The 20,478-nt window shown below is 35.1% G+C and overlaps 1 protein-coding gene across 1 annotated transcript; it reads left to right on the top strand.

The window, feature by feature from the left end:
* Window positions 1-7,739: 7,739 nt before the first annotated feature.
* On the top strand, window positions 7,740-8,471 carry LOC131182929 (uncharacterized). The gene is made up of 2 exons (XM_058152450.1): window positions 7,740-8,055; window positions 8,329-8,471. Exons 1-2 carry the CDS (start codon window positions 7,740-7,742, stop codon window positions 8,469-8,471), a joined length of 459 nt encoding a protein of 152 aa, XP_058008433.1.
* Window positions 8,472-20,478: the final 12,007 nt, after the last annotated feature.

The following is a 20,478-nucleotide window of genomic DNA, read 5'->3' as shown; positions in this document are numbered from 1 at the left end:
TGAAGCTTCTTCATTCTCCCAACTTTGTTCATATAATTCCTCTTCATAAAGTGATAGCTCATTGTTCACCATTAGTTTGTCAAAATTTTTGAATGGAGCTATCACCTATTCAAGTCCCACTCTCCTCTCTAATTGTAGCTCGAATGGTTGGTGTGAAATATTAGGTTGATGAATGTGTAGGGGATATTGGTGACTCCAACTCTGCAGTGAAGGATTCCAATGCCAATGGTAATCAAAATCTGCCATGTCATTCAACAAGTGAATGGTATCCTCATCGTTTCTTTGAAGAACGTGATCACCGGTAGCCCAAGCTCCATAATCTACCCACTTCCTTGTCACTTCATCCAGACCATTGTAGAAATTGAGAGTGAGTTCATAATTTGAAAGACTATAATTGACAAATTGCTCTACCAATTCATTGAGTCTTCTCCAAGCATTGTAAAATGGTTCATTGTGTTGTTGAATAAAACTTGTGAAGAATTATTGATGAAACATCTCAATGTACCTCACAAGAAAAACAAGTAAAAATAAAATTAGACAAGAAATAAACTATAAAAGAAATAAGAATGTCTAGAGTAATCAAATCACTAATCATTCAATATCAAGCACCGGTCCTCGGCAACAGCGCAAAAAACTTATTTCGCTGGTTTTACAACCACCGCAAGTGCAAGGATCGCTAACAAGTAATAAAGCAATGAGTAGAGTATCGTTCCCATGAGGACCATGTTAAGTACCAAACTATAGTGATTTTAATTATCTAGAGGATTGAATTATAGAGAAATAATGATTATATCTAAATTGAAAGAAATAAAATCTAAATAATTAACTAAAATAAAATACTAATGGACAAAGGCATTCTAGAGCTGGGGGGGGGGGGGGGTTCACACTTCAATCAATTATAGAATTAATCTGATTCATTCAATAAATGGGAGATTATCACTTTGATGGAAATTAATCCTAAGTTATCTTAAGTTCTCTCTCAAGGCACTCAAGGTGTATTTTAATTAACATAAACCCTACTTTCGTGGTGATTAAATTAATTAAAACCCCTTAAGATCTTTGATTAATTTTGAAACTCCACAAAGGTCATCAGCCTATCTCTAGGTCATATTTCCTAGGTTCAAAATCCTGATTTTCTAATATTAATCTTCACTTTTCATTCCTTTAATTAATATCTGTAATCAATACTAAGTAGGTACCAACACATAGCATGCATTAAGATCACGAGAGATTGAATCAAAGAATAAAATACCCAATGTATTAAATAAAATCAAACCAGATCCATAATGAAATTGAGAGTGTTATACCCTAACCCTAGAATAAAGAACCTACTCACCCATGGCAGGTTTTACAATCAAGATTATAAAAAGATACAGAGAAGACATGAGAAGAAAATAGAGTGAAAGAACCCAGAAAAAGAATTGCAGCCTTAGACTTTTGGAACATCAACTGAAAATATAACTTGTTATATTTATATCTAGTGTAAAAACCCTAATTTTAGAGTCCTAAAAGCATTAGAAGTCCATTCGGGTCGGGTTGGAACGAAGAAAAGTCGCATCAGAATTGCTGATAAGGTACTTTACACGGCCCGTGTAGTGTTACACGCTCCTGCCCCGTGTAACTTTTTGCCACTCTTGTTTTTCAAGTTTTCTTTGTCCAAAAGGTTGCACAGGGTCCAGAAAGTTACACGGGGCAAGTTACACGGCCCGTGTAATGTTTTTGGCACTATATTCTTCACGTTTTGACCTCCAAATCTCTTCCAAACTCGTCTTTGATTCTAAAACCACATAAAAGCACCTGATAAAATATAAAAATCAATGAATTTAGTTGGATTAACATGTTTTCTAAAATAATAATGAAAACATATAAAAATAAACATAAAAGGATACTAAATGCTAATAAAATGCAATGCATGTTAACCTTAAATGTCTATATAATTTGATGAAATCAACTATAAGGTCCATATTCTTGTAAATTCACCTTGGTATGCCAAGGGTTACTTTGTAACTGAATTGTAAGAAGCATGAAGAGACCAAAAGCATTTGTGGGACTAGTGGGAGCACATCAAGATCAAGAGTTGATTTATGTACTCCGTCAGCTTCTCTTGTAATAGAATAGATGAAATGCACCTACAAAATGCCTTAATTTAATTCTTGGTGGCTCAGAATTGAATCCCTTAGAAAGTCCATGATCATACCATTTTATTTATCATCCATGTTTGCATGAGATGTGTATTGTAGAAAGAGATGATTCTCCTTAATTTCAATTAATCTATACATGGGTATATGTATACAATTTATTCTTATAATTGTGTTTTACTAATTAGGAAGAAATCCTAAATAAGAAATCCTAAATAGGAATACAGAATACAAAATATACAGAGAAATAATGTAGTGATTGACTTTCCATAACACTCCCCCTCAAGTTGGAGCATAGATGTTAATCATGCCCAACTTGTTACAAATGTAGTCAATCCTAGCTCCATTCAGAGCTTTTGTGAAAATATCTCCTAACTACTCTCCAGTTTTGATGTGTCCTGTTGAGATGATCTGTTGTTGAATCTTTTCACGAATAAAGTGACAATCAATCTCAATATGTTTGGTTCGCTCATGAAACACCGGATTAGAAGCAATATGGAGAGCAGTTTGATTATCACACCACAATTTCGCAGGCAGGGATGTCTTAAAACCTGTCTCATCTAGTAATTGAAGTATCCACATTACCTCACATACTGATTGTGCCATGGCTCTGTATTCGGATTTAGCACTAGATCGAGAAACTACACTCTGCTTCTTGCTTCTCCAAGACACCAAATTTCCTCCAACAAAAATGCAATATCCAGTAGTTGACCTCCTGTCAACTTTAGATCCAGCCCAGTCGGCATCTAAAAAACATTCAACATTCAAATGCCCATGATTACCATAGAGCAAACCTCTTCCTGGAGCGCCCTTTAGATAACACAAGATTTGTTCCAAGGCTTCCCAATGAGCAACAGTTGGGGAAGACATAAACTGACTTACCACACTAGCGGCATAAGCAATGTCAGGACGAGTGACCGTAAGGTAGTTCAATTTTCCTACCAATCTCCTGTATCTCTCTGGATCTTCAAACAACTCACTATCCCCTGCTAACAGTTGTGAAGTTGGAGTCATTGGTGCACTACAAGGCTTAGCACCTAATTTTCCTGTCTCTGTCAATAGATCGAGGACATATTTTCTTTGAGACAAGAAAATACCCTTCTTACTTTTCATAACTTCGATACCCAAGAAATACTTTAACAATCCCAAGTCTTTGGTCTGAAACTGGGTTTGGAGGAAGGTTTTAAGAGATGAAATACCTACAAAGTCACTCCCAGTGATGACAATGTCATCCACATAGACTACCAGGAGAATTAGAACAGCCTCAGATTGCCTATAAAATACTGAGTGATCACACTTACTCTTTTGCATACCAAATTCCTGTACTGCTTCACTGAATCTCCCAAACCATGCCCTAGGACTTTGTTTCAAGCCATAAAGAGACTTCCGAAGCCTACAAACTTTACCCAACTCCCCCTGAGCAACAAACCCAGGTGGTTACTCCATATACACCTCCTCCTGAAGATCACCATGAAGGAAAGCATTCTTGATATCCAATTGATGCAGGGGCCAATCATATGTAGCTGCTAAAGAGATAAACAAGCGAATGGAAGTAAGTTTAGCTACAGGAGAAAAAGTGTCAGAGCAGTCAACCCCATATGTCTGAACATATCCTTTTGCTACAAGGCGTGCTTTTAACCTAGCCACAGAACCATCAGGATTTACCTTTACTGTAAATACCCATTTGCAACTAATAGCTTTCTTACCAGTGGGCAAAGGCAATAGTTCCCATGTACCATTAGCATCTAAAGCCTCCATTTCCTCTTTCATAGCATCACACCAGCCAGGATGAGACAGTGCCTCACCAACAGTATTAGGGATAGGAACAGAGTCTAAAGAAGTAACAAAACACCGAGAACAAGAAGACAATTGATTATAAGAAACAAAAGAAGAGATAGGGTAAGTACATGAACGTTTACCTTTACGAAGAGCAATGGGTAAGTCTAGATCAGAATCATGATCAGTATGAGGTACAGTATCTCCCAACGAAGTAGCTGGTGGAGGATCTGAGTCAGGAATTTCCAATCTCCTGGAATAAACATGAACAACGGGAGGTCGAGTAGGTCTAGAGACAGAAGGAACAAGCTGTGGGAGAGGACTAGACATTGGTTGGACAGTATATATTAAGAGATCATCCTCCTCCCCCTGACTCTCATACATAGATGATTGAGGAAAAAATGGAGTGGACTCAAAAAATGTGACATCTACAGAAACAAAATAACGATTAAGAGTAGGAGAAAAATAACGGTACCCTTTTTGGAGCCAGGAGTACCCAAGGAAGACACATTTGAGAGATTTTGGATCCAATTTAGTAACCTGTGGACGAATATCATGCACAAAACAGGTATAACAAAAAATACGGGGTTCAATAGGGAATAAAGATTTTGTAGGAAACAAAGCAGTATAAGGAATATCCCCATTAAGGACAGAAGATGGCGTACGATTGATCAAAAAACATGCCGTAGAAACTGCATCCGCCCAAAAGTATTTAGGAACTTTCATCTGAAAAAGAAGATCACGAGTTACCTCAAGAAGATGCCGATTTTTTCTTTCAGCCACGCCATTTTGGGATGGGGTATCCACACAGGAAAACTGATGAAGAAAGCCATTTTGTGTCATATAAGACTGAAATTGTGCTGAAAAGTATTCTTTGGCATTGTCACTTCTTAATATGCACACAGAAATATTAAATTGAGTTTTGATTTCATTACAAAAGGCACAAAAGATAGAAAACAACTCAGAACGATTCTTAATTAAATATAACCAGGTAACACGAGAGTAATCATCAACTAAAGTAACAAAATAATGAAATCCAGTTTTAGAAGTAACAGAACAAGAACCCCAAACATCAGAATGAACTAACTCAAAAGGGGAGGAAGCACGTTTATTGACTCTAGACACAGAAGGCAAACGATGATGTTTTATAAACTGACACGACTCACATTCTAGTACTGATAAAGACTGAAATTGAAGACACAGCTTCTTCATGGTAGACAAAGAAGGATGACCCAATCTACAATGAGCTTCAAGAGGTGTTAAGGTACTGGAGCAAACAAGCGACCGCGGTATATGATTTTCCAGAATGTAGAGACCACTTGACTCGCGTCCTCTACCAATAATCTGCTTCGTCGTAAGATCCTGAAACAAACACTAGTCAGGAAAAAAGGAAACAGAACAATTTAAGGTACGAGTAAGTTTACTAACAGAAAGTAGATTAAAAGAGAATTTTGGTAGACACAAAATAGAAGACAAAGAAATTGACGAAGTCGGGTTCGTAGTTCCAGAACCCATGACACAAGAAGTAGAACCATCAGCTAAAGTAACAGTAGAGGAAGTGAGATTAGACTGAAAAGCAGATAGAAGACTAGAATTACCTGTCATGTGATCTGTCACACCAGAATCAATAACCCATTTGGATGAGGAAGACACAAGGCATGTAGTGGATTTACCTGACTCAGAGATCGCAGTGACAGGGGAACTGGTAGGCTTTAGAGATGCCTGATATTGGGAAAATTGCACAAAATCCTCTGCAGATACCAAAATAGTTTTCTCAGAGGAAGATACTGTAGAATTCTCTGCTGCCATATTTGCCATCTGTGATCGCTGATTTTTCCTCTGAAGTTGCGGACAATTATATTTTGTATGGCCAGGCTCATGGCAATAATAACAAATGACTCCTTTTGAGTCCTGATTAGAACTAGCCTCTCCATTACGCTGATTACTTTTGTTGCCTGTAATTCCTCCTCTACTTCCTCTTCTATTACCCTGTTGTCCATTTGGATTACGGCTAATAAAAGCACTACTGGTAGGCTGTGAAGATTGGGTACTCTCTGTACGAAGGACCCGTGTGAATATTTCATGCAAAGAGGAAATCTCAGAACTGGATAGAATCTGAGATTTAGCAGTCTCATACTCTGAAGGAAGGCCTGCAACAAAACTCATAATACCATTGCTCTGTTCTGGGCTGAACTTTCACATCAGGACTAAAAGGCAACAATACATTAAGTTCCTCATATACCCGTTTAAAATCCATAAAATAAGCCGTGAGAGACTTATCCTCTTTCTCAGCATGGTAGAATTCCTTACAAACATCATAAATACGGGAGATATTCCCTTTACTAGAATACAGAAAATCTAAGTAATCCATCAATTCGTTAATAAATTCACAGTGATTAATTAAACTAATTACCTCACTGTGAATCGAGTTCCGAAGCTGCAAAAACAACCGAGCATCCTCCCTTAGCCAAGTTTGTCATTTATCATCAGTGGGTGGATCTTTAGTAAGGTGATCATCCTTATCAATGCTACGCAAATAGACCCTAACAGTCTTACTCCACTTCAGGTAATTCGAACCATTAAGTTTGTGTTCTGTGATCTTAGTCATCACCGGAATCACATCAGAAATAACATTCTTATTGTCTGCCATTTGTTGAGACAAAGAAAACTAACCGAAACGCTAATCCAAAGTGCTTATAGCAGCAAAAGAACCCAAAATCACAAATCAAGCAAATACCGAAATAGGATTTGAGAGCCAAACCTCAGAAGTCCTTTAATGGTGTACTGGATCAGGCAACAGCACACAGTGGTGGAATGAGGTTAAGGCAACGCTGGCGATGTTGATCAGGGTCGAAACGGCCGGTCGGCAGCTAAGGTCTCTCCTGAGCTGGGTGGTGAGAACAAATAGTCACCCTAGATTGATGACCTGCTCTGATACCATGTAGAAAGAGATGATTCTCCTTAATTTCAATTAATCTGTACATGGGTATATATATACAATTTATTCCTATAATTGTGTTCTACTAATTAGGAAGAAATCCTAAATAAGAAATCCTAAATAGGAATACAGAATACAAAATATACAGAGAAATAATATAGTGATTGACTTTCCATAACATGTATGAATGGATGCTTGTATGAGATATATGCATGCCAAATAGATAATGTGTAAATAGTAATTAAGCCGACTACAAAATCTTCCAATTCAATGATTAAGTTGGTAATGGTATAATTATGGTAATTATATCATGGCTCTCCACTAGGGCAATTAAATTTGGAAATTTTAGATACTTAGACTGTCGACTATGGTTACATAGGGATGGTTTTCGTAGTCTAAGAGATTTTCTAAATTTAATTGTTAAAGCATGTGATGTTGTGAGCATGTGGGTACTTTGGTGATCAAGAATGGATGTACCTGAGGTCATCAAGGTTCAAACTTCCATACTCACTGGCCTAGTGGGCTCAACTTAACTAATGCAAGAAAGGCCAAGAATGGATGTACCTAAGGTTTTAAGCATTAGGAGCCAAAATTTATTGATTGAATTTCACATAAGATGTGATGAGCAAGTGTTTTTCATTTATATTTTGTTAAAAGTATTCAAGAAAATGTGATTTGAGGATGGTTAACAATATATAAGAATTCAATCACCCACTAGAAATCCATCCAACTAGGATTTCCGTTTCCTACTATGGAAGTGTAGGATTCGCCAAGTTAGTGGGAGGACCAATTTGATTAAGAGACCATAATCATATTAGTGGTTAATTTACTTAATACAAGATGACTAATTTGAATTTTGCTTTGTACAGTAATTGAATCTGATAATTATGGCACAAAGGTCCAACCCATTATCATGTATACTATATGACAATAGGCTCACCGGACCTAACTTTTCTGATTGGCTAAGGAATTTGAGAATTGTTCTTAATCTTGAGCATATAGGATATGTTCTTGATTCTAAGATTCCTAGTGCACTACCACCTGAGGCCACAAAAAAAGAACATGACACTTTGAGAAAGTGGCATGAAGATGACATGCAAGCCAAGTGCTATATGCTTGCTTCAATGACTAATCAGTTACAGAAGCAGCATGAGAAAATGCAAACATCATTTGAAATACTGAGTCACCTTCAAGAGTTATTTGGTGAAAATAGTAGCTTGGCTAGATATGAGATATCTAAACAACTATTCATAATGAAAATGCATGAAGGCCAGGATGTGGGAGAACATGTCCATACCATGATTTGGCTTATAGAGCAGCTGGAGGCATTGGATTTTTCTATGGACTTTTCTCTTCAAACGGATTTGATCCTTCAATCCTTGCCGGAGTCTTTTGGAAGCTTTATCACAAACTTCCATATGACTAAACATGAATGCACTTTTGCTGGTCTTCTAAACATTCTTGTAATTGCTTAAGGCAATACGCCTGGTAGGAAGGGAAAGGAAGTGGCACTTATTGCTTCTTCTTCTTCTGGTAAGACTAAGAAGAAGAAGAAAAGTAATAAGAAGAAGTCGTCTTTTGCCCCTAGCCCTTCTGGTAGAGTGGGCAAAAAGAGCTAAACTATGAAGAAGAAGGTAGAAGCAGCTCCTGTTGACAAGAGAAAGTGTTTCCACTGTCAAAAGGATGGGCATTGGAAGAGAAATTGCCCAGAATACCTGGAGTTGATAAAGAGCAAGAAGGCAAAACCTTCTGAAGGTATAACTATTTCTTGTTTCTTAGATTCTGGTATTGCTTATCATATTAATTCTGCTTGGGTCATTGATACTTGTTCTAATTCACATATAATTTCTGATATGCAGGAACTAGTAAATCTTAGGAGCTTGGATCATGGAGAAGTGAGGTTGAAGTTTGGTGATGGATCAAGTGTTGATGCCAAATCCATCGGATCTACTTCTCTTATTGTAAATAATCATTTTGAAGATGATGTTTTATATTTAAAGGATGTTTTGTATGTACCCAACATGTATAAAAATATCATTTTTGTATCTAGTTTGACTAGAGACGGTTATGAATTTAGATTCATAAATGATGTATGTACAGTTTATTATGGTAATAAAGTTGTATGTTTGGGTTATTTGCAAAATGGTCTTTATTATGTTAATAATAAATGCAAAACAGTTCCAAGCACCAAATATGAAATTTATGCAACAGAAAATGTCAATCTTAATCTAAAACAACTTTGGCACTTAAGATTGGGTCATATAGCAGAAGATAGGATCACATAATTGGAAGGATGGGGATTTTGTCCACTTTAGGAAATGAACCATCACCAACTTGTGAGTCCTGTCTTCAGGGTAAGATGACCAGATCTCCTTTTGTTTGACAAAGGAAAAGAGCTGAAGATATTTTAGAACTCACACATAGTGATGTATGTGGGCCATTTAAAGAAATGGCTAGAGGTGGATATAACTACTTCATTACCTTCACTGATGATAAATCTCGGTATGGGTATTTATATTTAATAAAATACAAGTCTGAATCCTTTGAAAAGTTCAAAGAATTCAAGGCTGAAGTAGAAAATCAAACAGGAAAAAGTATTAAAGTCCTTCGATCTGATCAAGGTAGTGAATACTTGAGTACAAAGTTTGATGAGTTCCTTCAGGAACAAGGCATAATTTCACAATTGACCTCTCCTGGTACACCATAGTTGAATGGTGTGTCGGAGAGAAGAAACCGTACTTTGTTGGACATGGTACGCAGCATGATGAGCTTCACTGATTTGCCTATTTCCTTATGGGGATATGCATTAGAAACTGCACTGTATATTCTTAACAGGATTCCAACTAAATCAGTTTCTTCCACACCTTATGAGATATGGCATGTAAGACAACCATCCCTTAAACATATTAAGGTATGGGGTTGTCCAGCTTTTATCAAGAAGCTGAAAATAGATAAATTGGAAACAAGGTCCAAAAAAGGTAGATTTGTTAGATATCCAAAAGAGAGTTTTGGATATTATTTCTATCTTCCACAATCACAAAGAGTTGTGATAAGTAGAGATGCAATTTTCTTGGAGAAAGAGTTTTTTAAGAAAGTGGCAAAGGAAGGAAGATAAAATTGGAATTAGAGAATTCCATAAATAACCAACAACCTACACCCATGGATGTGGATCCAATGGGAGAGCCTATGCCTATAGATAATACATCCACAACACCGGTTCTTCGTAAATCTAGTAGAATATCTCATCCACCAGAGAGATATGGATTTCTTCATGAGAATGAACAAGAGTTGTTTATTCATGAAGAAGTTGATCATGGAGATGATCCTACTAGTTATGAGGAAGCTATATCAGATATAGATTCTTCAAAATGGCTGGAAGCAATGAAATCTGAAATGGATTCCATGCATAAGAATCAAGTTTGGGATCTTGTAGACTCACTTGAGGGTATTGTACCCATAGGATGTAAATGGGTTTTCAAGAGGAAGATTGGTCCTGATGGAAAATTAGATACCTTCAAAGCTAGGCTTGTAGCAAAAAGGTTTCGCCAAAGGGAAGAAATTGATTATAAAGAAACATTTTCTCTCGTAGCCATGCTTAAATCCATAAGAATTCTTCTAGCTATTGCAGCACACTATGATTATGAGGTTTGGCAAATGGATGTCAAAACCGCTTTTCTCAATGGTGTTATTGAGGAAAACATATACATGGAACAACCTAAGGGTTTTGAATTCAAGGAAGGTTCCAAGGTGTGCAAGCTTAAGAGATCCATTTATGGTCTTAAGCAAGCTTCTAGAAGCTGGAATAAACGTTTTGATGAAACTGTTAAAACTTTTGGTTTTATTCAAAACATTGATGAGCTGTGTGTGTATAAGAAGACTAGTGGGAATATGACTACCTTCTAGTGTTATATGTGGATGACATATTATTGATAGGTAATGATATTGGTATGCTAACATCTGTAAAAACTTGGTTGTCAAGTACTTTCTCTATGAAAGACCTTGAAGAAGCTACCTATATTCTGGGAATTCGGATCTATAGAGATAGACCGAAAAGAGTAATAGGTTTATCCCAAAGGCTTTACTTGGAAAAGGTGTTCAAGAGGTTCAACATGCTTGATTCCAAGAGGAGATTGTTACCAGTTAGGCATGGGATTCACTTTTCTAAGGAACAGTCTCCCAAGACTCCTGAAGAAAAGGAATAGATGGCCAAAGTTCCTTATGCTTCAGCTATAGGAAGCCTAATGTATGCCATGCTGTGTACTAGGCCTAATATTACCTACGCTGTTAGTGTGACTAGCAGGTTTTAATCCAATCTAGGTTTAAAACACTGGATAGCTGTCATGAATATCCTCAAGTACTTGAGAAGGACTAAGGATTTATTCTTGATATATTGAGGAGGTCAACTTCAACTAGAAGGATTTATAGATTCTGATTTCCAATCAGATATTGATGATAGAAAGTCTATCTCAGGGTTTGTATTTTTATGTAATGGAGGCGCTGTCTGTTGGAAGAGTTCCAAACAAACAACTACAACAGACTCCACCACCAAAGCCGAATATGTTACTGCATGTGATGTTGCAAAAGAGGCTGTTTGGATCAAGAAGTTCGTTTCAGAACTGGAAGTGGTTCCTTCCATTAAGTCAGCAGTTCCTCTCTACTATGACAACAATAGAGCCATTGCTCAGGTAAAGGAGCCTAGGTCTCACTAGCGATCCAAATACATAGAGCGGCGAATTCATATTATCAGAGAGATAGTTGGAAGAGGCGATATTGCCATACAGAAAGTAGCTTCGGTTGACAACCTGGCTGATTCACTAACCAAGGCCATGACACAGCAACAGTTAGACAAACATCTTGAGAAGATGGGTCTTAGATACTATAGTAAATGGCTTGATGCCAAGTGGGAGATTGTTGGTTATGTGTGTCCTAGAGCATGCACTAATCTTGTAACTTGTAAATAACATTGTAAATAATATAATGGCAATGAACGTTTCATTTAAATGTTATGTGTGTTTAATACCATATTTATTTGAAATTGTCCATTAGCAATATGTTATGTGTTCTATTCTTATGAGATAAGAATATGAGTGGCAGAATACATGAGACATTTGTTATAAATCAGAGTTAATAGCTAAAGGATATTTTGGTGGGCACATTATATTCAAAGAGTTGTCGCCTCTTTTTATCTCCATTGATCAGTATGAGATACTGTTGAATATGGAATGGTGAGCCTCATGCCATCTGATATGAGATATTAGGATAAATACAGTGGACACTTATGAGATAAGTAGGTCGAACTTGTGACATTCAGATAACATGAACATGGCATTTACTCGAGTCAATAAAATGTTATCTGTGTCATACTAGTGCATATAATTCTTAGACCTGAGATAACACGGTTGTCTCTTATATGGATGGTTTGAGTTTGATACCACTTACATATCTATACTCTGTATGGATACTTCAGTGTTTGTTGGCTCAGATTAGTCATATGTTGGGACAAGTGTTCAGTCAAGAGGGGATCCGTAGCCTTGAGTAAACAGGGTTAAAAGTCCTATGCAGATTTGAGCTGTTCTTGACAAGATTAAGTTCCTAGCCAGGATGAATGACTTTGTCAGGAAAGGTGTTTCCTGATGGTAAAGTCTTATATGTCAAGAATCAGATTTCAAATGAGTGCATAAGATTCCATAAAAGGGGTTTGACTCAACCATGACCCTAAATGGAATTGGGACATAATACGGAGGGATTTTAGTGCATGGTAACGTATGATTAAAGGTTCATTTTAAGGTAAACCTTATTGCTAATTGGGTGGCCATGGCATGCTATGCTAGCTGTCAACCATGGTCTATGAGATGCCTAAAATGATTTGGAGAAATCATTTGTGGGTTGGAAGAGTTCTAATGACATTAAGAGTTAATATCATTTCTCATTGCCAGTTAGTAATAAGCTTAGTAAGTCACACACCTACACAAGTTAACCACCAAGTAAATTATGATTTAATTGATTAATTAAAGAGTTTAATTAATTAATTAAATAGATTTGGTTTGCAATAAGATTGCAAAGTCCCTAGCATGACTTGAAACTAAATCTTGAATATTGGATGTATGATGAAAGTTGAATTTATATTTAAAGAGTTTAAAAATGAATTTAATTGTAAGATTAATTAATGGAGATTAATTAATTAATTAATTAATTCATTTATATGTGATATAAATTAATTTGAGGGAGAAATTACAATTTTGGATTGAGAACTCAAAATTCAATACAAGGGCAAAATGGTAATTTTACATGGTGACACGTGGCACAATGAGATGGTGACACATGGCACCTATTGATGTGTGCCATTGTCTTCCATGCGATGGAAGATGACATTTAGATGATTTAATCTTGTCTTGACAAGTGGATCAATGAGTTTAAGACACTAAAAGTAAGATAAAATAGGATCTTAACATGTGGCACACTATTAACTATTTTGTCTCTTATATATAAATACAAGATAAGAAGAGGATCAAGGGAGTTGAATCTTCTTCTTCTTCTCCTACCTTGGACGGCAACCTTTTTCTCTCTCCCTCTTATGTTTTTCCTCCATTGATGATAGAAAGAAAGCTTATTTCTTTCTTGAATCAAAATCACTAGAAAGAGTTTCTAGCCCAAATACATCCATTAGAATATCACCAAAAGTAAATACCCTAATTGTTAGTAGTTGGCAAGCATCAAAGAGAGGACTTGGGCTGCCTAAGGTGATCTTGGTGGAAGCTTGTGGTGGAAAGCTAGAGGAGCAACAAGTGGTGCTCTTGGAAACTACCAAAGGGAGCAAAAAGTTTGATTCTGCGCCCCTTCAGGTTAGTTGTCTTTAAACCCTCCTTTAGTGTCTTTAAACCGTCCTTTAGTTAGGGTTTGCTAGGTTTAATTGTTAAACCTTAATCTTTCATGGCAAATGAATCACAAATGCATGTTAAAAGAGTGTTTTGACATGCCTTAGGGCATTAGAGAAAGGCTAGGATCATAATACACTTGTATGTATGCATGAAACCCTAGATAAAATTTTTGAAATCCGTCCTCTAAGGCCTTAACCATGCTTCCCAATGCCATCATAAATTATGAGCTTTATAGGTGCAATTGGATTTATGATAGCCTTTTAGCATTCAAGACTGGCTTTCCAACCTGATTTGGGCACTCAGCGAACTGACTCATAACCTAAGGCATGCTTACAGTCAATACTAAGATTTTTAGACGTTTTGGACACGTTCCAGGTAGTAGAATCGAAATTAGTAAGCTTAATTTCAACTTGGGTAGTTTTACTTAAAGTTAAGATTTTGTAATTAATTCCTAAAATATTCCTGACAAACAATAATCATATAAAATGAATTCTAGTAATATAAGAACACTGTAAAGAACCTCCATGAATATTTCTATAATTTTTGAAACACTAGAGATAAATCATTGGACTATAGAAGGATGTATAAACCTTGATTGGGTAATTGAACTATTGGACTTAGATTAGGGTTTGTTAAGCCCGGATAGGTATTGTGATGTTGTTGTGGGCCTGAGACCCTGTGTTTGTGTTGTTTTGTAGAGAGGATAGGTTTAATTACAGAGAAGACTTTGTTGGATTTTTGACAGGATAATTAAGATAATTAAGTTAAATTATTTTTAAGGGATAATGTCAAAAAAAATTATGAACTTCAAAATTTTTAACAAATTTACCCCTTTTTTTTAATAAAAATACCCTAAACTTACTTTTTAACAATTGTATCTTTCTGTCAAATAACCCGTTAACTCTAACAAGAGATGCTACGTTAACATTAACCCTAAATTAACATATTAAAAAAATAATTACAGTTAATTAAGCCTAATTACAATAACTAAATAAAACATTAAAAATGAATAAAAAAAATGAAAGGAGTCATCATGAAAGAAACCTCTCTCTTACATGAGGAAGAGCTGATGCTGATCTGGTAGTGTCAACAAAGCAATTCTCAAGAGTTTCAACAATAAAGATTTTCAAATATGAAGATAACATGAAACATTAGAGATTATCGATCTCACTGCCAATTTTAGCAGTCAAGCCATGGGTCCACATGTAGGTTTGATGGTACCTAGATTATCAAACTCATTGTCGATTTTCAAAAGCTGCATGTCAATTTTAGAGATCAATTCATCATCCCTTCCCCCTTAATTCAATTTCAAAATAATGAATACCCTCATCAATTTTTACCTATAAATAGATCAAAACCACAACCCCTTCCACTAGCTCCACCTTGCAAAGGCCATGCAACCACCTCCCTGCAACAAAGAGAGCATTGCCCATATTATCTCTAAAAACCACTCCATAAGCAAATGATCTTGATTCTTTGCATCGCATATATAAAATGTATTGGAATTTGAGTATGAGAATGCAAGAAGAGCTATGTAACATCCCTCACCTGTCTACAGTGTAGCCGAGCAAGGCATGCACATAATGTGCTGGAGCACCTTATCTTATCTTATTACTATTTCCAGTTCTTAATTTATTTATTAAAAAGCTTTCAATGAAGTGTATGTTATGTGCTAAAATTTTGGTTAATTTGGGATTTCAAAAATTTTTCAGAAAATTCGGCAGAGTGCCAGCTAAAATTTGAGAAAAACTATTCTTCAAAAACCTGTTAAAACACTCCTAATATAATTATCATATCCACAACTCCAATAAGAATCAACACAAGTTCAACTCAACATTTCATTCATACCTTCATCATAACCATCTCATCATTTCATATGTCATATATGTATTTTAGTTTCCATATTTATTTCCATACATTTCCATTCATGCTCAATTTATATATCAAAATTCTCAAATTTCATTAATTTACATAATTTACAAACTAATTACATAAATTCATAATTTACATGATATACAAATTAACTACATATGAAAGAGCTAATTTATTAATTTACATCACATACCTATTAAGTACAATTTCTTAGTTTGCATTACAACATAAGAAATATTTATAATATACAAAGTACACTAATATGATCTATATGGGCTATATCTACATGCATTGCTGAGGAGGTGATAACCTTGGCACTTTTGCAGATTCGGACTCTAAATCCCAGTCTAATATTCATTAGGCTTTATCTTCAGTACCTACACGAGAAAATAAATCCATCGCGCTAAGCATTGCTGCTTAGTGATGCAATAATATAACAAGGAAATACTATACAAATAAAGATAAAAATGAAACGCAATTTGGATAATTAAGATTTAATTATATTTTGTATGAAATTTCTAATGTTAACTATCCTTTATTTTAATTTGTTCTTCTTGCATGTGCTTAGTTCATAAACTTTTACAATAATAATATACAACATTCAAATATTCTAAAAATATTTAAATATGCTTATTTTATTATGAGAGATGTATTTGTAATATTTATTTACGTTCTATTTCTTTTGCTAATCTTTTTATCATTTCACTAATTACTTTCTAGGTATTTTGGATCATTACATAATAAATAAAGTTTTTAGAATTTATCTAGTTCAATTTAGGTCCTTCTAATAAATAAATTTTTAAAGCTATTCTAGCTTATTTCAGGTCCTTACTTGTTTATTTAATTTTCATTATTCATAACAAATTTCACTGCCCTAGTTACCTATAACAGGCTGATTAAACTGGATAAGTAGGTCCTTGGCACTGGACACCGTGGTATCTTGGGCCGTTATACCATGGGACGCATAACGTCAACCACGTATGCAATCAATATAGCTGACACAGGGCACCGCAGTGCCTCGGTCCATCATACCATGGGACGTGAAAGCTCAAAATGTCAACTACGTATGCAATCAATATGACTAAAAAGCCATGATAACAAATAATCAGGCATACAAGCCATGAATGCGGGCATAAAGCCATAAACACAGGCATAAAGCCTTACGCAGTACTGCTCAAACAATCCCCTATTGGCATGCCAATTTATCCAATCTAACACGTGTCTAGGCAATACATGGGCACATAGTACCATTAAGTGTTCATATATTTTATTATTTCATTATATTTTCTATTTATATTTTATAGCATTTTAATTCTAGTTATGATGGAAGCATAATTTCCAATTCATCTTGCTACGTAATTCATACATTCTTTATATCATCCATATTGATCACAATTCACATAAATGGTTTTCATGTACCATTGTACTCAAAACATTCTTCCTTTCTTTAATGATGAGAACAATTAGCCCATTCACACATCCATGTGATTCACGTAGTTGTTACAATATTTATATGAATTATCATTCACATTATTACCTCTTATGTACCAATTATTGTACAAGGTATTATTATCCTATTTGCAATAGAAACATATGTCCTAATGATAATTTCATCTCACCTATATCTTTAACAATCCATTTATGTTAATCACATTTCATATTTTAAGTTGTATTACTTATATGTATTATGAGTTCCATTTGTAATGGGAATACAAATCCTAACTACTTATTCACATAATTTAAGTGATCATTAAGTCATTAGGGGAATTACCATTTCTATTCTAAGTAATCCATGAACATTTCATGGATTTTAAATTTCATACCTTAATTTCCTCTAGCAATTTAGTTCTTACATTTTATGTCATTGTGTTTACTATTCACATACTATTCATGCAAATTTTGACTATTTAATAAATAATAGGATTGCAAATTCTAAATTCATAATAATACCACATTTTGAGTTATAATCTTGTTGTCATTAATTGCCAATTGCAATTCAAAGTTCCCCAGATGTATTTCTAAAATTTCAGTTTTGGTCATGTAAGTTTACTATTCTATTGGACCTATTTACAGTGGGAATTCTTTTTCCATCAAAGTTGTTCCTTAATGTCTCTACTTTAATTCCCTTTTTTAATCACTCCATTTGGAGTTTTGTAGCTCAAGTTATACTATTTTTCCCATGGCTGGCCGGATTGGACATTGTCCAGAATTTTTAGGCAAATTTGGTTCTAGCAGTTTTAGTATCTTGAATTTGGCTGGTAATTCGAATGGGTTATGATCAGAATTTGGGTTTCTATTCTTCATGAAAGTTGTTCTACATTGTCTAAGCTTTCTATTACCACAAAAATCAGGTCATTTGGACCTTTTTACACCAAGTTATGACCAATTGAACAAACACTGTTTATTTAGTTAATTTCCAGGTCCAGAATGTTGGTTACCCATATTTAGGCAGATTTTAGGTCACTCGAAGTTGGTTTTTTGGGTAGGGTCTCTTTATAAAAAATGTGGTATTATATACTTAATTTCACCTCTAATTGACCTTGCACCAATTGGAGCTACACAAGTCAAGTTATAACTACCCAAACACATTGGACTCAAGTCTAAAATTTCTGGCACAAGAGGGCAGCATACCAATTCCATTTTCAATGCCACAATTGCTTCCAATTTAAGGTCAAAATTTATCAAATGGTCACTAATTGACTGTTAGAACACCAATTTACCATCAATTCAACAAAACCCTAATTAGCCCCAAACCCTAATTCCCAAATTTTTTAATCTTGCTCTACACATAAAAATCAAAGTTCTAATACTTGTATAGTCATTGTAAACAATCATTACACCACTCCAATTCCATAAAAATTTATCAAGATCATCTTCATTTCATGGCTGCCGAAAATTAAGGTTAAACATACATGTATGTTTTTACTTCAATTTCAACAAATCCTAGCTTATCTTAAGTCCCTAACCATGAATAAAGTGAGAGAGAAGTGGGGAATAGCACTAACCTCTTTGGAGCCAAGTTTGGGTCTTATAGAACTTCAACTTTTCTTCAAATTTTTGCTGCCTTAAGCTTTTTCAAGATGTAGAGATAATTTTTAGTGAAGAGGGATGTGAGTTTTGGGGTGAGACTTGGTGGGATTTCAAGCTTTCTAGCTTGAAAATGGAGAGAGTTATCTCTCTAATGGTTCGCCATGGCTTGGAGCAAGGAAGAAGATGGTATTTTTGATTTATTTTTCTCTTTTTATCCTTTTATAGTTAAGCTTGGCTAGTTTTGATTGGTTAGAAATTTTTAATGATGTCATGTTTCCATAGTGCTTATGTAATAATTGAGTTTTAATTTCTTTTTCTTTTTCTTTCTTTTCTACTCATTTTTAATTAAATTTTTATCAATATTTATTCACATTTTATTTCATATAACTCATTTACTTAAATGGACAAGTTGGTCAAAAATTATCTCTGAAGGTGAAATAACCACAATGCCCTTCATTTTACTTATTGAGCCAAAATCGTCTGTACCGATTGATTTAATTTTCTTAGCATTTTCTTGGCATTCTATTGTCATCAAAACCTCAATAATCCTTCTCTTGAGTCCCAAAAATTATTTCACAGGGTTTTCCATGGGTCTAGGGTTGCTAACTATTTTCACCATTACTTCCCGTTAGGGTCACCCATCGCTGTAACTTTAGCTCATTTAACCTTATTGCATTTCATTTCTAAAATTTTTTCTTAATTTTTCTTATCATTATTTGGGTTATTTATTGTGACACCCCTTACCCGTGTACAGTATAACCGAGTAAGTAATGCCACACGGTGTACCGGCACACTCTAATATTCCTCAATTAATTTATATCATGCTTTTGCATATAATTTATGAAATACAATTTATTTAAGCCATTTATCAAAAGTATTATTCATTTAAGGTTCCGAAAATTTTAAAGAAAATCCGGCGGAGTACCGGCTAAAAATGGAGAAAACCGTTCTTCGGAACCTGTGAAAACACTTCCAAATAACTTTCAAACAAACCCAACTTCAATTCATCAACAGAGTCTCAATATCAAAAACTCAACAATATTTCTCAATTTCAGTTCTCAATAGCCTTTTCATTTCTCAAACATCCATTTCTCAGGGTTCTCATATATATAAATAACAATTAAAAGCTCAAATTACTTCCATACATAACCATAAATCTTTATTATTTACATGAACCTCAAAATACATTACATAATCCCAAATACATATGAGAAAATAAAAATTTAATTACAAAATGACAAAATGACACCTAGTGCCCTACCAATGCATTGCAGGTAGTGAGGTGACACGGACACTGTGCTGATCTGCAGGATGAACTCACCCAGTCTGCGGTCTACTGGGCTCACGATCGGGATCTCCAATACCTACGCGTGGCAAAAGCAACGCGCTAAGCAATAATGCTTAGTGGTGCAATAATATAATAAAAGAAAATAGCAAGAAAACGAATATATAGTGAATGTGTATGATTCATTTGTTTAGTATGGTTATATATACATTAATTTAGTAACTTTGTTCACTTTCATTCATTTGGTTGCCCAAGTAACCTACACTAGACGATCGGATCGATAACGAGTAACCGCACCGGGTATCAAGTACCTCGGGCCACACCATCGATCACATATGCATCTCCCGGCAGCAAATGTAACTAACAAGTCAGAATATATCGAGCACAAGGCCAAAGCTCAATACAAAGTCGAATGGCTAAAAGCCATAAAATCACAGAATGGCATATTGCCATGTGCGATCTTGCTAATCGAACCCTATTGGCATGCCAAACTATCCAAACCAATCATGTTAGGTATACTAGGGCATTTGAAACTTTTAAATTCTTCAATTTGTGAATTTC

This window comes from Hevea brasiliensis, chromosome 9 (assembly GCF_030052815.1).
Source record: "Hevea brasiliensis isolate MT/VB/25A 57/8 chromosome 9, ASM3005281v1, whole genome shotgun sequence".
Taxonomy (NCBI): Eukaryota; Viridiplantae; Streptophyta; class Magnoliopsida; order Malpighiales; family Euphorbiaceae; genus Hevea; species Hevea brasiliensis.
The sequence above is the reverse complement of the archived record's forward strand: the minus strand, read 5'-3'. Positions and strand labels throughout refer to the sequence as shown.

Excerpts from the sequence above, each read along its gene's own strand:
- LOC131182929 (XM_058152450.1), top strand. The coding sequence starts at position 7,740 with ATGGCACAAAGGTCCAACCCATTATCATGTATACTATATGACAATAGG. Across the intron at positions 8,056-8,328 it reads TCACCTTCAAGAGTTATTTG|GCAATACGCCTGGTAGGAAG; the intron begins GTGAAAATAGTA and ends TAATTGCTTAAG.